The sequence below is a fragment of the Eriocheir sinensis genome, chromosome 36 (genome assembly GCF_024679095.1).
Source record: "Eriocheir sinensis breed Jianghai 21 chromosome 36, ASM2467909v1, whole genome shotgun sequence".
Classification (NCBI taxonomy): Eukaryota; Metazoa; Arthropoda; class Malacostraca; order Decapoda; family Varunidae; genus Eriocheir; species Eriocheir sinensis.
The window spans coordinates 12,847,036-12,866,168 of NC_066544.1; the positions used below are offsets into that span (position 1 = coordinate 12,847,036).

A 19,133-nucleotide genomic window follows, 5' to 3' on the forward strand; every position below is an offset into this window, starting at 1 on the left:
GATGCATATTTTTTTCCCCCATCAACATCCAGGAATACTGATCTCATTTTCATCAGTAGAGGTGGAGGATGAGGGAATGCTTTAAGTGTCATGGGGGCACTGTCACTTTTGGAACCCCACCAGAAATATATCTTAATTGGGATGAATGTATTTTCGAACACTACACTTGCGAATGAAATCTGAGCCTTTGAGACACGATGCTGACTCGCTAATGTGAAGCCAAAGGATATTCCATGACTCAAGGCTTTCAGAGTTCTTTAGTACATCTCATATCCATACTTAAAGACAAGCACAATTTTCTCTGTACTAGGCATGGGAGGAAAAGGAATATACTACAATCTACATAATTATGAAGTAGAAATCCTAGAACATGTGCAGTTCATTACTCTTCGTTAGTTAGGTTATGAGACTAATTTAAAAATGTACCTAACTAACTTGGATTGATATGACTGAAATCAGGTCATTGCAGAGATACAGCTTGTCATATGTTACATTCCTGTATAACATTTCTTTTTAATTATAATATCAAAGCTACTGAAATCTTGTGCCTCTGTTGAAACCATACTGTCAATTGTTGCCTCTCCCGCCCCTGTCTCAATCCCTGGTCACTGGTATGTATGTGTGTGTGTGTGTGTACTACTGCTCACCTACACCTGCGGGCATCTGAGGAAGGCGCCGAAGGGGACACGATTCTTCCGCCTCTGCTTCTGCTCCTTCTTCAATAGTCCCTCCTTGTACTTCTCCTCCTCCTGCTGCCTCCTCGTTCCCTCTTCCAGCAGGTCCAGGAGCCTCATCTGTGTAGGTAGTATGTTCCTGGGTGCTGGTGGTCCAATGACTTTATCAGTATTGTAAGGTGGAATTAGGGATTAGAGGTAGAGTCCAGTTATATGGATGTTCCTTGTGTCTCCTTTCATTGTAGATATTTTGGTCCAAGCACAGATGAAAATGTAACTAGAATCTTAAAATGCCATGTTCTAAATCTAAGCCTAACATAACATAACTAGCCAAAACAATTCTAAATAGCCATGTACTGAATCTAAACCCAACTTAACTAGCCAAAACAATTCTAAATAGCCATGTACTGAATCTAAACCTAACATAACTAGCCAAAACAATTCTAAATAGCCATGTACTGAATCTAAACCCAACTTAACTAGCCAAAATAATTCTAAATAGCCATGTACTGAATCTAAACCCAACTTAACTAGCCAAAATAATTCTAAATGGCCATGTACTAAATCTAAACCCAACATTACTAGCCAAAATAATCCTCAATTTCCATGTACTATATCTAAACCCAACATAACTAGCCAAAATAATTCTAATTGCCCATGTACTAAAGCTAAACCCAACATAACTAGCCATGACAGTGAAGAAAATCAGACTTAAGTGGCTGTGGAGTTGTGAAGTAGCTCGCTGTGATGTATTGAAAAAAAAAAAAGCAGAGAATCAGTATCGGTAAATTCCATCGTGAGTATTTGGAAGATTGTCCCGTGACCATTTCTCTCCCATTTTATGTATGTTTTTATCTTCTTTATGTTTATGTACTTTTATGACATACAATAAAAATAATAATTGTCCCTCAAATTATTAGTATCACCAGTGAGCTTTTTTTCTTTTGTTTGTTTGTTTGTTTGTTGTCCTGATGAGATTACCAGTAGAAAGGTAAATAAATGAACAAATATCATAACTACCTTCCATTGTTATGTTGTTAAGCTGTTTAATTGGGTTGTTAGGGTTATAAGGTTGTTGAGGTGTAAGGTTATGGCTGAAGATATAACGATGAGCAAGGTAGAGGTGAACCAATAATATCCTAACTATTGCCCATTGTTATGTTGTTAAGCTGTTTAATTGGGTTGTTAGGGCAGTCATGTCGAGGTTGTTGAGGAGTGTAAGGTTGTGGCTCATTAGATAACAAGGAGGAAGATATTGAAGTAGACCAATGATACCCTAAATACTGCTGTTTGTTAGGTTGTTAAGCTGTTGAATGGAGTTGTTAGGTAGTTATAAAGCTTATTTTAGTGTAAGGTTGTGGCTCATTAGATAACAAGGAGGAAGATATTGAAGTAGACTAATAATATCCTAAATACTGCTGTTTGTTAGGTTGTTAAGCTGTTGAATGGAGTTGTTAGGTAGTTATAAAGCTTGTTTTAGTGTAAGGTTGTGGCTCATTAGATAACAAGGAGGAAGGTATTGAAGTAGACTAATATCCTAAATACTGCTGTTTGTTAGGTTGTTAAGCTGTTGAATGGAGTTGTTAGGTAGTTATAAAGCTTGTTTTAGTGTAAGGTTGTGGCTCATTAGATAACAAGGAGGAAGGTATTGAAGTAGACTAATAATATCCTAAATACTGCCGATTGTTAGGTTGTTAAGCTGTTGAGTGGAGTTGTTAGGTAGTTATAAAGCTTGTTTTAGTGTAAGGTTGTGGCTCATTTGATAATCAGGAGTAAGATATTGAAGAGGACAAAATTAATGATATCCCAACTACTGCCCCTTGTGAAGTTGCTTAGCTGTTTAATTGGGTTGTTAGGTTAGTTATAGGGCTTGTAAGATTGTGCCTCATATAATTAGGAGTAAGATATTGAAGAGGGCAATTAATATCCCAACTACCACCCATTGTGAGGCTGTTCAGCTGTTTGATGTAGTTGTTAGGGTGTGTGAAGGCAAAAAGATAACTATTTCTTGTTAAGTTCAGTACGTGGGGTTGTTAGGGCAGGTATGAGAGTTATTAGGGTAAGGAGAATGATGTAACCCTAATTATTTATATTATAGAGTCCTCTGAAACACCCATTGCCTACTTGAATTGTTTTGAGTTTATTTTCGAGGCATATTGCAGTGAAGATTATATAAGGACAGAATATAACATTAAGTAAAAACAAAGAAATCAAGCCGGTGATGTGAAGAAAAAGTCCAGAAGCAGCAGAATTAGTTGGCCATGTTTTTGGTGGTGTATTTTATTGTTCCATTTTGCTTTCCTAAGATTATTATTGGCTTTTATAATATTTCCTCCTCGTCATCCATTTTTACCGGCCCAAGTGTCTCCTGATGATGACGATGACCATTCCGGCGTCAGTCGCTCGAGTACCTAACCTTAAAAAAAAAGGGAAACAAATCTCACTCAAAATAATAGATAAAAGTAGCAAAATAATAAAAAATACATAAAACAAAAATAAAATGGCAGCTGAATATCGATTAACAGCCAAGAACAGCTATATTCCGGGAAGGTGATGAAGAGTCAGGATGATCGATATAGAATAAAAATACCTAAATAGTGAAATGTAAGTAGAACAAAGTGTAATAGTGAAAGATTTATTTATATATTGCGTAAATGTGTCTTTGGTCTGGTAGTCGAGCGCGCGGCGTCTGCTTGTGTGAGGGCGAGGGGCGGGACAGTCAATACTCCATTTACTTCGCCTTTTTTCCCGTCCCCGCGCCGCCCACGAGTCCTTCCCGCCCCCGTGTGTGCCTGCAGGAGGAGGTGAGCCCCGGGGTGAAGGAGGGCCGGTGGGGTGAGGCGGGGGGGGACGGGGCGGGGCGGGGAGCGGGGCATAACGTGGGGCGCCTGTGTTGTGGTTGTTATGGTTGTCAGGGGTTGTTAGTATGGTTGTTTGGGTGATTATGTGCTGATAGGGTGGTTGGGTTATACAAGAGGGTTGGTGTGGTTGAAGGGGTTGTTGGGTCGTTGAGCGGGTTGTTGGGTCGTTGAGCGGGTTGTTGGGTCGTTGAGCGGGTTGTTGGGTCGTTGAGCGGGTCGTTCGGTTGTTGAGCGGGTCGTTAGGGTGTGCTGTAAGTATTTAAAGGTTGTTACAGGTGTTGTAGTGGTCTCGGCTGGTAATGGACTCCCTGGGTATGACACTGATCCTTTTTCACATTCAATTCCCACTCTAAGGGGAATAAGCTGAGGCAAACTGATCCTTTTTCACATTCAATTCCCACTCTAAGGGGAATAAGCTGAGGCAAACTATCTGATCCTTTTTCACATTCAATTCCCACTCTAAGGGGAATAAGCTGAGGCAAACTATCTGATCCTTTTTCACATTCAATTTCCACTCTAAGGAGAATAAGCTGAGGCAAACTATCTGATCCTTTTTCACATTCAATTCCCACTCTAAGGAGAATAAGCTGAGGCAAACTATCTGATTCTTTTTCACATTCAATTTCCACTCTAAGGAGAATAAGCTGAGGCAAACTATCTGATCCTTTTTCACATTAATTCCCACTCTAAGGGGAATAAGCTGAGGCAAACTATCTGATCCTTTTTCACATTCAATTCCCACTCTAAGGGGAATAAGCTGAGGCAAACTATCTGATCCTTTTTCACATTAATTCTCACTCTAAGGGGAATAAGCTGAGGCAAACTATCTGATCCTTTTTCACATTAATTCCCACTCTAAGGGGAATAAGCTGAGGCAAACTATCTGATCCTTTTTCACATTAATTCCCACTCTAAGGGGAATAAGCTGAGGCAAACTATCTGATCCTTTTTCACATTAATTCCCACTCTAAGGGGAATAAGCTGAGGCAAACTATCTGATCCTTTTTCACATTCAATTTCCACTCTAAGGAGAATAAGCTGAGGCAAACTATCTGATCCTTTTTCACATTAATTCCCACTCTAAGGGGAATAAGCTGAGCCAAACTATCTGATCCTTTTTCACATTAATTCCCACTCTAAGGGGAATAAGCTGAGGCAAACTATCTGATCCTTTTTCACATTCAATTTCCACTCTAAGGAGAATAAGCTGAGCCAAACTATCTGATCCTTTTTCACATTAATTTCCACTCTAAGGGGAATAAGCTGAGGCAAACTATCTGATCCTTTTTCACATTAATTTCCACTCTAAGGGGAATAAGCTGAGGCAAACTATCTGATCCTTTTTCACATTAATTCCCACTCTAAGGGGAATAAGCTGAGGCAAACTATCTGATCCTTTTTCACATTAATTCCCACTCTAAGGGGAATAAGCTGAGGCAAACTATCTGATCCTTTTTCACATTCAATTCTCACTCTAAGGGGAATAAGCTGAGGCAAACTATCTGATCCTTTTTCACATTCAATTCCCACTCTAAGGGGAATAAGCTGAGGCAAACTATCTGATCCTTTTTCACATTCAATTCCCACTCTAAGGGGAATAAGCTGAGGCAAACTATCTGATCCTTTTTCACATTCAATTTCCACTCTAAGGGGAATAAGCTGAGGCAAACTATCTGATCCTTTTTCACATTAATTCCCACTCTAAGGGGAATAAGCTGAGGCAAACTATCTGATTCTTTTTCACATTCAATTCCCACTCTAAGGGGAATAAGCTGAGGCAAACTATCTGATCCTTTTTCACATTAATTCCCACTCTAAGGGGAATAAGCTGAGGCAAACTATCTGATTCTTTTTCACATTCAATTCCCACTCTAAGGGGAATAAGCTGAGGCAAACTATCTGATCCTTTTTCACATTCAGTTCTCACTCTAAGGGGAATAAGCTGAGGCAAACTATCTGATCCTTTTTCACATTCAATTCCCACTCTAAGGAGAATAAGCTGAGGCAAACTATCTGATTCTTTTTCACATTCAATTCCCACTCTAAGGAGAATAAGCTGAGGCAAACTATCTGATTCTTTTTCACATTCAATTCCCACTCTATATGGGCATACAAAATCAACACCCTCACTTCTTCTCTGCTCACAAACCATCACTTTACTATTGTTGACATTTACTTTCAGCTTTCTCCTTTTTCAGACACTATCAAAAACACTGACCAAATTTTGTAGGTCACTTTCGTTTTCTGCAATGAGCACTGTGTCATCAGCAAACAGTATCGAATTCAGTACCCACGTCCTTCTCTCATCAAACATTTTTACTTCAACTTCCCCAACTTTGCCCTTCATTTCTCTCATAACACCATCCATATAAATACTGAACAACCATGGTGATATGACACACCCTCGTCTTAAGCCCACTTTTATCTCAAAATGTTCACTTGTTTCTCCAGTAATTTTGACACATGCAGACGCATCCTCATATATTTCATTATCTATTTATTCTCTAGTCAGTATTTATTTGTTTATTATTATATACTTCCAGCCTAGCGTGTGCCAGTCAAGATGGAGGTGGTACAAGAGAAGATGCACAGGCTCAAGGACCTCTACGACTGGGGTCTCACCATAGCAGGTGTGTGAAAGGGAGGAGGTGCGAGGTGGGAGGTATAATTTGTTGTAGGAAATCTGTAGTCAAGGGGTTAACCGCACATCTAGTCACCCATTTCCTTCCCTCGCGTCCAGATGATCGTGTCAAAGGCTGGCCACTCATGTCGTCGCCTCTCCCCACGCTGGGCATCACGGCCGCCTACCTCATCATGGTCAAGTTGGGGCCGAGGCTGATGGCACAGCGGCCGCCCTTCCAGCTCAAGATCCCGCTTATTGTCTACAACCTTGCTATCATGCTGCTTAACCTCTACATCGGCGTGGAGGTGAGGGGAGGGTGGTGGTGGGTGATGGGGTTGTACAAAAAGGAGTTGTTGAGGTTTTAGTGTTGGTTACCTTAAAGCATTGGTGTTGAGGTGGGGTTGTAGGAAGAGGAGTTGAGTTTTTAAGTGTTTGTATTGCTTAAAATTTTGGTGTTGCGTGAAGTGAGGGGAATGGTGTTGTCAGGAGTGTTAGCAACCCTTTAAACATCAGAGGTGAGGTGATTTGATATGATTTTTTGCCTCTTCTCCCAAAACAAACATCACTTACATTGAGATAAACTTGTCATATATACATATTACCTTGGCTGTCACCCTAGTTACTGTCTGATAAATGCTACTCTCCCATTTTCACTCATAATAAAAGCCTATGCATTAATTTTACTATTTTCATTAATTATTTTTACTCACTTTCATTCATAAAAGCAAATGCATTATTTTCACTCATTTTCATTCATTATTTTTACTCATTTTCACTCATAAAACCAGATACATTATTTTAACTCATTTTCATTCATTATTTTCATTATTTTCACTCATAAAACCAGATACATTATTTTCACTCATTTTCATTCATTATTTTCACTCATTTTCACTCATAAAACCAGATGCATTATTTTCACTCACAATAAAAGCACATACATTATATAAAACACATACACTAGTCAGAAATACCTTCACTTACCTTTCATACCCCTTCAACATTTATTTAGCCCTTGGACTAACCTTACAGCCGCAGCAACAGCAGATGGTATTATTATTTCTCTCCCTAAACTGCCTTCCTCTCTCCCCCCACCCCTCCCCCAGCTGGCCATCGTGTCGGTGCGGCTGCAGTACAGTTGGTTCTGCCAGCCCGTCGACTACTCCACCAACCCCGACGAGATGAGAGTGAGTGTTGCCACTGTGTCCTGTTGTGTGTTGTGGCGTTCATTCACGTGTTATTTTTATTTTTTATTCTTCTGTGGCACGTTCTCAGCCTTCCATTACTGTAAAAAGACCAAAAAAATGTGATTATCAAACTACTCACCCCTTATGATTATGCAAAGTTTACCTGCCTGCAATAACTTACCACCTTCACCTCCATCACCACCCCCATCACCTCAGCTATAAAAAAAACAAAAAAAACATGTAGATATCGAAGTACTCACCCTCTATGATTATGCAAAGTTTACCTGCCTGCAATAACTCACCACCTTCACCTCCATCACCACCTCCATCACCTCAGCTGTAAAAAAAACAAAAAAACATGTAGATATCGAAGTGCTCACCCTCTATGATTATGCAAACTTAACCGTCTTTACCACTACCATCACTGCCACCACCATCACTACCTTCTTCACCACCGCCACCACCACCACCACCATCTACACCACCTCCCTCACCTCCACACAGATAGCGGCAGCCCTCTGGTGGTACTACGTGTCCAAGCTGGTGGAGTTCATGGACACACTCTTCTTCATCCTGCGCAAGAAGACCAACCAGCTCACCTTCCTCCACATCTACCACCACTCCACCATGTTCTGCCTCTGGTGGATTGGCATCAAATGGGTGGCCGGCGGATCCTGTGAGTAGCCTCCGGTTGATGCTGTGTCTTGGTGTGACTGGAGTTGTAGACTATAGAATTTTTTTGACATTTCCGTATAGTTTCTTTATAGTTGCTTATTCATTGTTGGTTATTTAATGCTTTCTCACCCCCTCCCTTCCCCCATCTTTCCTACCCATCTCCTTCCCCCTGTCCTCTGTTTCAACTAGTCTAGTCACTGTCTTCTATTTCACATGGTAGCGATTTATTTTTCTGACCCCTTCACTCCCTCCCCTCCCCTTACTTTCCTTATCCATTCTTATAGTGTGATTTGAACCCATTTCCTTACTTATCTCAGTAATTTAATATCTTCAGTTCTTAGCTCTTGTTTTCGTCAGCATAGGTAAATTTCTATCCAGTTTGTTCTATAATTTCTTTTTTTCAGAATGCACTTTATAAAATTAGGTTTAATATGTATATAGCAAAAGAATCTTCCATGTTTATTATAAGGATCACCATTAACACAGCCAAATAAACTAAGTTACTAATGCTCCTGCACCAGACATAATCATTTACACTCAGCCACAAGTGTCTATCACATGCTAAATTATATGTATATGTAGCTTACTCTCACATCTCAAGTGTATATGTGCTGTTCAACAAGTTTCTCTTATTATGTCTTCCATGAGTGTCTGTATATAAAACACAGCTCAGTATTGTAGGCTTAGAGCACACTGTATCTGTACCTAATAATCTATGTATTGTGTATCAACTATCACACTCTATCAATTATTAGTTTATCAACCATCACACCTTATTAACCATTACCTTTTCAACCATCACACTTGTTATTGTCACTCACAGCACACAGTAAACACGAATGACCAAGCTTCCAACACAGGCCACAAGAACAACCCTTACACACACCACTACATGTAACCACAAGTAACCAGACCCTTCTAAGAGGAATGTGTAGTTACTCCGTCCATCAGTGACCCCAGAAATGGGCTTGTCCGTCTTCCCACTCTTCAACGTGAGGCCGCTAGGATGTGTCGCACTCTGCCGCCCTTTCCTTAACGCACCTCCGATGTTTCAGCCTTCTTGGCGGCCATGATGAACAGCTTTGTGCACGTGGTCATGTATGCTTACTATGGCCTCTCTGCCTTGGGCCCCTCCATGCAGAAGTACTTGTGGTGGAAGAAGCACATCACCTGCATCCAGCTGGTAGGGAGATTGGTTGCTTTGTCACCCTCCACATCCCTCCCACTTCCCTAACTTTCCCTTACCATTCTCTGGGTGTGTGATTATATCCCATTTCCTTATATTTTCCTCTGTTTCAATCACTCTGGTCACTATCCTCTATTTCACCTGGTAGGGATTTACTTCTCTCTCACTCCTCTTCACTAACTTTCCTAACCTCCTTACCAATTCTCTAGTGTGATTAACTCATTTTTTCCCCATTCTTAAATTTCAATCACTCCTTTCACCATCCTTCCCTTTTTTCTTTCATTCAACTACCTCAGTCTCTATCCTCTAATTTCAACTGTCTATCCTCTTTTCTCTCCTCTGCATTCTTCTACCGTAAGAACAAGCTCAACCACCACTTCCTTCACCTTAACATTCACTAAAGTAGAAATGCAAAGTCTTGGTAACCATTTAATTTGATGTAATTTCACTTCGGTTTAAGGACAGACCACCTAATCTGGACCATAGGTAAGCCATCTCCGTTGCTGTAAAAAAAAGGGGGTGGGGGGGGATGGGAATAATCTGGACCATAGGTAAGCCATCTCCTTTACTGTAAAAAAGAAAAAAAAAGGTGGGGGGCCAGTTCTCTACAGCTGACTTACAATACTATCCTTAAGCATCAGTTTCACAGCTTCTTCTCTTTATTAACATGCGAATGCCTTTTTTAATTTTCCAGATCCAGTTTACCAGCGCCGGCGTCCTGGGAGCGCGGGCCATCGTGGTGGGGTGTGACTTCCCCCTCTGGATGCAGTACGCTCTCGTCGTCTACATGAGCAGCTTCATCGTGCTCTTCGGACAGTTCTACGTCCAGGCATACAGGCTCAAGGTGGGTGCAGTCTTTTTCCCTCTCTGTTTTTCTGTCTATCTGTTTTTTCTCCCTCTTTTTCTGTTATCTGGTTTTTTTCTCCCTCTCTTTCTGTTTATCTTTTTCTCCTTCTGTCTTTGTCTCTGTTTTTTCTCCCTCTCTTTTTCTGTCTGTCTGTCTTTCTGTATCTTTTTTCTCCCTCTCTTTCTTTCTGTATCTTTTTTCTCCCACTTTCTGTCTGTCTGTTTTTATTATAATTTTAGGAGTGCTGTCACATGTATGGGTTGGGGGTAAGATGCATGAAATCAATTGTAGTTTCTTTCTTTGTTTACCTTTTATTTATTATTCTGCCTGTTTTTTTTATTTATTTTGGTTCTTCTTTGGATGCCACCATTATGTGCAGGATGGGGTGAGCTGCATAGAAGTCTTTGGGCATTTAAAAGCTTTGAATTATCTGAAGACCTTTGTTCACTCATCTTATTTTTTATCTTTACCATGCATACCTAGCATTCATGAAACTGATTTAAGATAGGTTTGCAGATGTTGAAAAGCTTTGTAAAATGAATTGTCTGAATACCTTTGTTTACTCATCTTATATTTTATCTTAGCATTCACAAAACTGATCTAACCTGGTAGCAGTGAGGATCATGTTTCTTAATGGTCCCTCTAAGTGAGAAAAATGAGAAAAAATCACCCCTCACACAAACCATTTCATAATATATATCAAAGCATTTGTGATCAGATTATGTATCATCTATTTTGGGGGATTATATCATGGCACAAATTTGGCCCGTCGCTGCTACCGGGTTAAGATATGTTCACAGATGTTGACAGTATAAATAGCTACAGTGTAAATAAACAGTTTGTCCTACATTCAACACTTGCCTTTATTGTTGCCGTATATGTGATGGTGTTTGTGTCTTCCCCCAAGCAGCAGAAGAAGCTCAAAGGCAGCAAGAATGGCACAGCAGGTCAGCATGGCGGCTCCAACGGCATAGCCCACAATGGCGTGCCCTCGGCCAGGCAGCAGCACCAGGCCAACGGGGTCGTTCGCCAGGACGGACAGGTGAGGTTTTGTTATTGTTGTTGTTATTGGTTTTATTTTATTTTATTTGGTTATTTATTTTTTGTATACAGTAAAGGAAGTAACTCAAGGACACACACACTAAAAAGAAAGAAAAAAAAATAAACACTATACATAAGCAAAGAAAAAAGTAGAGTTGAATTTTTTTTTTCACGAGCTTAAAAAGTTCTTGGTGTGGTCATTTTGTTTATTTTTTATTTATTTTTTACTTTCTTATTTTATTTATTCATTTTCTTACAGTAAAGGAAGCAGCTCAAGGGCAAAAAAAATAATAATAATAAATAAATAAAATAAATAAATAATAATAATAATAATAATAATAATAATAATAATAATAATAATTATAATAATGATAAAAAAAATGGTTACCGTACTACAGGAACTTCAACTTTAAACCTCACTTCTTTATTCACCCCATAACTTACCCCTTTTTCCACCCCCCAAGGCACACAAGGAGGGATCCGGAAGGAGGTCAGGCGGCAACAGCGGCGGGCAGCGGGGCGGGCAGCGGGGGGGCAACGCGCGCACCAGAGCCCAGCTGCGTCGTGAGGGCCGGGCTCGCCATGACTCCTAATGCTCCACACACTGAGCTCTCTAGCGAAGGGGACCGGGCAGTGCATAGGCCAGGGCGCTGCTGAGTGGGTAATGCTCGAGTGTGTGTGTCTGTGTGTGTGTGTGTGTGTGTGTGTGAAGTCTTCGCTGCCATACATAGGCCAGTCCTAGTTTTCGTCATGCCATCAATACCCAGAACTCCTTTTAAGTGTCATAAAGAAGATGAGTCAATATGGGGACCGAGTGTTAGTCATCCCGTTAGCCATAGTCGTAGCTCTAGTCACGGTACTCAAGGTGAAGCGATGAAGATGAACGTCTACTCATTATTGGTTGTTGTGTTGAAGAGTGAGCCTATTTTATTATCAAGGCTTTTTATCACTTGTTACAAACACCAAATAGTGCATCAAGACTACCGGTGGACATTCCTTAACAATGGTCTCACTACCAAATGTTTGCTAGTCAGAAAGAACACAACATGACAAGTATATATATGTAAGACTTTTATATTATGGGTTTTCAATGGATTTTTGTGTGTGTGATCGTACACTCTATATAGACCCTGAACTGCACAATGTTGGGAGAAGAACATGGACAGTGGTGTGATGCAAGCTGTCTGGAACCTATTGTGTGTTTTCATATAGTGTCGGATGCTTTTGCCCACCAGAAAAGAGGATTGTAGATAACACTATACATAAAGAGGATGATATTAGACACACTTAGTTGATCTCCAAGGCACCGTGTGTTTCCATAATGTTTTGAATGCTTTTAACCATCAGGAAAGAAGACTAGATAATGCTATACAAGTAGATGATATGAGACACACATTGTCGTAAAGGTTGTAAGAAGCTTCGACTGCTATTTCTTACGCTGTGTTGCTGTTGTGGTGTTTATGACATTCCTCAGGGTGACAATACCCAAGTGATTTCCAGTAGTAAGTATATAAAAATATAACAAATATAATGGCATTACTTATAAGCTTCATGATCTCTCTATAAGATGAAGTATACCATGATGGAGTTGAAGATCACTGCCATATCAAGTTTTTTACTTCACCGAGTGTGTGGTTATTGCTGCACACGACGCTGGGTTGTTCCCGTAGTGATCTCTGCGTTTTTAGAAGAGGTTACTTAGACAGACGAGAGGCACAGTGAAGGACAGCTTCTCTGTCTGAACACTGAGCTGTTTGATTTACTGGATTTGATTTATATTAGCTGCATCGTGGTAAATAATTATGTGTTGAGTGACTCTAATGATGGTGTGTGTGTGTGTGTGTGTGTGTGTGTACACTGGCTGTATTTAGTATTATCTGTTTTCATCTTGGTTAACTGCCAGAATCTATGGCATGTATGTGCATGTCTTGTCTATCAATTTGCTTATCTATCTTTCCATCTTTATCTCTTTACCAACCTCTGTCTTTCCATACACTCATCTATCTATTTCCCCATCTGTCTATTCATTGTGACCCTCACACAGGCATTGGCAAGTTTGTTGATGTGGAATTCAAGCATAAGAAATAGAGCTTAGTGCTTGTAGCACATGTCTTCCCTTGACTTAGGAAGACTTTATTTATAAAGCCAACCATGTGAAGATCAACTGTGTGAAGATTGCCTAGGCTGTCACCCTCTAAAAGGTTGCCCTTGTTGCTAGTTTTCCTTCATGCCTTTATCTGTTAACAGTGGCAGACCAAGTGATTGGTCTTGCTGCTGTTACACTTCTCAAGATACTGCCACTGTGCAGGACTCTTAGAATCATCAGCTGTTTGAAGAGGACCTTAAAGAGCTGAGGAGTGCACTGTTGAGTGATGGTATGCAGCTGGACAAAGTTTGTACACAAGACAACCTTGCTTGTTTGAACATCTGAATGTTTGGCAAGTGCTTGAGGCAAAACTTGGCCCAGCTGCATATACATGTTTATATTGTTGATGTGTGTTAAAGGTTGATGTTAAGATGTCATCAGTGTGTTGTTATATACTGAAGTAGAGGTTGAAATACTGAAGCTATTCCACACTGTTGACTTGAAGGCCTCTGAGGCAACCTAACCTCATGAAGAATGATATTAACAGATGTTTATTAAGTGGCAGTGATGCTGATGCCAAGCAGGTGTTCTCCAGTGTCATAAATGATACATAGTATTTTCTCCCCTGTCATGTATTGTTACATTATTGTGCTGGGCCAGTATGACAGACCCTTCACAGCACCAGAAGGCTCTGTGGTCACTCACTGTTGATTTAAGATGTACATCCCACAGCCAACCTGATTTAAATATCACATACCTGTTTACTATCACAGCTTTCCCAAATGAAGACTATTCACAGGTACAAAATGAATCTCTCCTTGCAGTGGTACAGCCCTTGAGGAACTGCATCTGTAATTCTTATTGGACTTATTATTGATGTACAAAAGTCATCTCCTTTACTCTAAATATCTCACGTTGAGGGGAGTTTCCTGTGCAGTAGTCTGGCAATAAATGTGTGCTGGGAACACTCCATTCCAAATTGGGTTGTGAAGTGTTGGCTCAAGGCAGAGTGAGGAACATAGGAAATAGTTACTCTTTAGACATCTTAACCAAGTGATTTCAGGATTAATTGTAGCTGATCTCAGAGACACTGTTGGTGACGTGTTGTGACATGTTGACTAGACGAACGGATGACATTGTAAAGGAGCATTGGAGTTGATGTCTGGAGTTAGGGATTCTCTGCTCCTTGTGTGGTGTGCTGTGCAGGGAAGCAGCGCATGTGTGTGTTGTGGGCTGAGAGGCGGTTATGATGAGATTAAGCTAGAGTTTAAGTTTAAGCGCAGAGTGTAGGATGTAGCGATGCAGTATTAATGATTTGCTTTGTCATTTCTTATCACTGACTCATCTCATAGTCACCTCAACTCATGGCCAGTATTATTGTTGTGTTGAATACCTTGAGACTCATAATATAAGTTGAGTCTTTTAATGTTGAATGTGATTTTTTACATATTTATTCTGTGATGTGTTTTGATCATGACTTTTATGTGTGGTTTAGAATTTCTTTTCAGTAATATGGTAACCTTTGATGATTTATTTATTCAATTTATTTTATTTATTTTATTTATCTTATATGAAGGTTTACATGGAACATTATGTCTCCTGAGGGCTTTGTGAGTCACTCTTTTCAATGTCCTTCATATCACAGACATTCCCTCATCCCTCAGGGTGTTGCCGGAGCCACCAGTCAGTATTTCAAGAACCATTTCATAGACATTAATGACGTACTACTTTTCAGCCAGCATCTCAGGATGTGCTAAAGATAATGGGTGTGAGGTGCAGCCAGTATTGTTACTTTAAGCTTAGTTACTAAGTGCTAGAGCTGAAATTTATTACTATTTTTAGTACCATGAATGTCTTTTAGTCATTCTAAATCAAAATGTTTTCATAATAGTTACATACAGAGACTGATAGTTTATGTTTGAAGGCTTTGCATGTGTTGGGGAAACCATTAAAGTAGTGATTGTCTAAGAAATACATGAAAACGAGGTTCCCTCAAAGAGATCCCACAAAGAAGAGAACCTTGTGATTATCACAACACTGCAGGGGAGCTTAGGGTTGTGTAAAGATTGATTCATTCCACTCATATGAAGTTAGACACTCCCATGACAAGGCAGGACTTTTTACCACTCATAGAAGTGGTTTTTCTTACTAGTGATAAGCATACATTAAATAATGTATCTTAGGGCTTTTTATATGCCGTGTTTGAGTGTGTCTAGTGCAAGGTTAGTTAACACAAGCATCATCTCTCACCCCTCCCTCCTTATGCCCTCATTATGACGTAACCTTCAGAGGGATGAAAAGCAGACATGTCGGACAAGAAGACTGAGTGAAGCCGTGAAGTGTGTGTAATGAGGATGCTTTCTTTGAGGGGCTTGGAGACATGAATTCACGGCAATGACATAATTGAGCTGTGTTTGTGTGCGCGAGTGTGTGTGTGTGTGTATGTGTGTGTGTGTGGTGGAGTTGGCAATGCTTGTAGTGGTGGTGCTGCTGGTGGTGTGGTTGGGAATGAAGGAGGAGGAGGTGGCAGAGAGGATGGATGAAGGAAGTGAAAGGAAGGAAAGGAGCGTGGAGCCATGCAGTCACCGCCCTCGGCATAATCTCTTGTCCTTGTCTGTCTGAGTGTCTGTGTCTGTCTGTCTCGTCTGCTTTCCTAGTCCGTTTTTTGTAACTTTAAGATCATCTCCTTCTCAAGCAGCATGAATGAGATTGTTGGTTAAGTCTCTGCATCACTGTTTTTTTCTACACTATTACCCTCATCTTCACGGCGGTGATGTGAGCTCTTCAAGGCGAGGGTGCAGGCCAGTTTAGACGATTGGGTGTTTGTGTGTTAACTCTAATGTGTTGACTCTATGATATACTCTAATTACTCTAACTAGGCACATAAGCTCCGCCCATCCAACGCCATCCAGTCAGTCAGTTAAGCACAGCCACCAATGAGAGACACGCTTTCCCTGCATCCACCAGTCACATCTTGAGTTGGAGAAGGGTTGTGGCTTGTGAACTGACCAATGGCGTACATACTGGGCGAAAGGGGGCGGAGCTAATTTGCCAAGTTAGTTTGAATGGAGTATACCAGTATTTCTTTAGGGCTATCAAAGCCATCTTGTTAAAAAGGCTTGTTAATAGAGGTAAGGTTCTCAGTGTTAAGCTCAAAAAACATCTGTAATTGCTCTTTCTATTGTTAATTTCTATGGTTGTTTACCTCCGAACGTATATTGGTCTCGAGGGAACCGTGTATTGATATATAATGTTGATACTTGCCAGATATGTAAAGCCGTCACCCTCCTCCTCTCCTCCAGTACTATTCTCCTCCCTGCTTGGTTTTCAGTATTGTGGTATTGTATCTAGTCAGCAGCGACATAGGTTTGTAGGAGGAATTAAAAGCATTGATTGTGACCTGACCTTCATTACCCAGCGTGGAGGAAGATGGTTTATGAACTGTCTCCTTTGTTGTAAAAAAAAAAAAAAAAAAAAAAATGTAAAAAGAGAGAATGTGTTTGTGAGGTGGGAGAATATTTCCTTTTTATATTCTATCATTTATGTTTATATCTCATTTATTATTTACCTGATTTCCATTTAATTTTTGTACTGTATCATTTATTTTCATTTCTCTTGTTATTTTCCTGATTTCCATTTCATTTTCCTAGTCTCATTTATTTTCATATCATTATTTTCCTGATTTCCATTTCATTTTCCTAGTCTCATTTATTTTCATATCTTGTTATTTTCCTGATTTCCATTTCATTTTCCTAGTATCATTTATTTTCATATCTTGTTATTTTCCTGATTTCCATTTCATTTTCCTAGTCTCATTTATTTTCATATCTTGTTATTTTCCTGATTTCCATTTCATTTTCATATTCTATCATTTATTTTCATATCTTGTTATTTTCCTGATTTCCATTTCATTTTCATATTGTATCATTTATTTTCAAATCTTGTTATTTCCCTGATATCCATTTCATTTTAATTTTCTATCATTTATGTTCTTGGCTCATTTATTATTTTCTTGTGCTTTGCTATTTAGTGTGGAGAAGTATTTTTAAGCAGAATATTCATCATTCCAGTTAGTTGAATTATGTGGGGGTGGGGTAGGAGTGGGGGAGTAATTTCCATATCATTTTCAGCTTCTAATTCTTTTTTATGCTGATTTCTCTTCATTTATCAACACATTGGCCTTTCTTATCCAGCGTGGAGAATTATTTTAGTTCTGGATATTCACCATGTTTGAGAGTGTGGAGTATAATATCAATTTCAACATTATATTTTATTATTTGGATGCTAATAACTTTCTTTTGTCACTGATTATGTATTTTTTATTGTAGTGGCCTGATCACAAATGTGGGCTTCATCCATTTATAAATCTTCCCCGGGGATAATTGAAGTCATTGCACAGAAGTCATTTGGCTACGGGGTCATTATCTCAGCACCATTAGGGAGGGTTCATCAGTCTGGGCCAATTACGATATTATAATTATGTTCCCGTGCAAAGCCATCACATAGAAATCTTACACTCTTAGGGAATCTGCCTTTTTTAGACTGCTTTGTTAGTGATAGATTAACCTGTAGTATATTTTTTGATGAGCAATAGATACAGAGAAGATAATGGAGATAATAATGGTTAGGTATTAGTTGCATAAGCTGATTAATTACTGAAGACGATTTAAACTGATGCGTATAAGTGATTGTATAGAAGATTTTGCCAAACTATGTTGGTATGGTATAATTCTGATAAGTAGGTTACAGAAAAAAATGCTGGAAATAAAATAATTGCTAGAAAATGCTTTTAGACCATATATACTAATTTGCAAAAATATTCCAAACTTGTGTGTAGCTGATGAATAAGTGCAATATGAAAACCTTGTAAAATGTCTAATTCCCAAGGGACAATTTACAGTTTCACCCAACCAACGATTTTCTCACGTGTTTCATGTTTTCCTGGTGGTAGCTGTAGTGAATTGCATGGTTTTGTATCTCATTTCCGTCGCAAATATCTACTTTTCGAGTTATGCCTCTCTTCAAGTTATGCCTATCCCCTGATTCTCAACGATCTTGGGGGAAAAATATGGGGAAATCAGTTTACCTTGAATATTTGAAACAACATAGATAGGAAAGTGGTACTATCGAAACAAAAGGCAGAGAAGATGTAGAGGAACTTACGGATTAAAAACTGATATTATTAAAAGGTGCCGTTGGAAAGACACTTCGCGCTCTTTGAAAACGTCAACAAAACGTTTTCCTCAGATGACAGTTTGCGGGGGGGTGAGGAATAGGCATGGAAGCAAGTGACAAATGGAGCTTGAAAACAAATTAACACACGCCAGTTTGAGTGCTAGAATGCCTCCTATAGAGATAAAGATAGAGAGATAACGTGGAGTGACAAGTGGCAAGCAAAGTGTGATGAAGAGGAAGAGAAGAACAAGGAAGAAATTCAAAGAGAGAGGTCACCATGGAGAAGAAAAAGGCTGTGTCCGTTACAATAGTTAAGCCTCTGACCCTCATCTGTCCTGACCTGACCTCGTGGGGGCCGTGGACGCAATGGTACTGGAAGCCATGACGCCTGAAGGTATGTGTTAGTGATAAATTAACCTGTAGTATATTTTTAATGACCAATAGATACAGAGAAGATAATGGAGAGAATAATGGTTAGGTATTAGTTGCATAACCTGTTTTACCATGTTTTGGCAACTGTTTTAGGTCAGTCACTAAGGAGGTCACAGTTTTTGGATCATTTTTACATCTCCATCCCCCACCCCGTCACCTCGCGCCACGCATTTTGAACCTTTACCTTCGATGAAAAAGGATGTCACACTTTTTATGGGCATTTTTAGACCCCCGTCACCGCGTCACACATTCCCCCCCCCCCCTCCTCCCCCCTTTTAAAGTCACTCTGTTGTTATGCTCATGGACCAGCACTATAGTGAAGCGTGTTATGTCACAGCAGCATCCC

At 39.8% G+C, this 19,133-nt stretch overlaps 1 protein-coding gene and 1 long non-coding RNA gene across 3 annotated transcripts; one reads left to right on the plus strand and one right to left on the minus strand.

The window, feature by feature from the left end:
- Positions 1 to 894: 894 nt before the first annotated feature.
- Positions 895 to 1,576, minus strand: LOC127007841 (uncharacterized). Its single transcript, XR_007760599.1, has 2 exons — positions 1,094 to 1,576; positions 895 to 986 (listed from the first exon to the last, which is right to left on the minus strand). It is a non-coding gene; the product is annotated as an uncharacterized LOC127007841 (long non-coding RNA).
- Positions 1,577 to 3,343: 1,767 nt separating this feature from the next.
- On the plus strand, positions 3,344 to 16,579 carry LOC127007842 (elongation of very long chain fatty acids protein 4-like). Of its 2 annotated transcripts, none has more exons than XM_050879235.1 (9): positions 3,344 to 3,478; positions 6,079 to 6,165; positions 6,249 to 6,463; positions 7,265 to 7,345; positions 7,850 to 8,021; positions 9,076 to 9,203; positions 9,901 to 10,050; positions 10,964 to 11,095; positions 11,559 to 16,579. In XM_050879235.1, exons 2-9 carry the CDS (start codon positions 6,099 to 6,101, stop codon positions 11,685 to 11,687), a joined length of 1,074 nt encoding a protein of 357 aa, XP_050735192.1. In that variant the 5' UTR covers positions 3,344 to 3,478; positions 6,079 to 6,098; the 3' UTR covers positions 11,688 to 16,579. The 2 variants fall into 2 exon arrangements, with proteins under 2 accessions (XP_050735192.1, XP_050735194.1); XM_050879237.1 differs by having other exon boundaries at positions 6,276 to 6,463.
- The last annotated feature ends 2,554 nt before the right edge of the window (positions 16,580 to 19,133 follow it).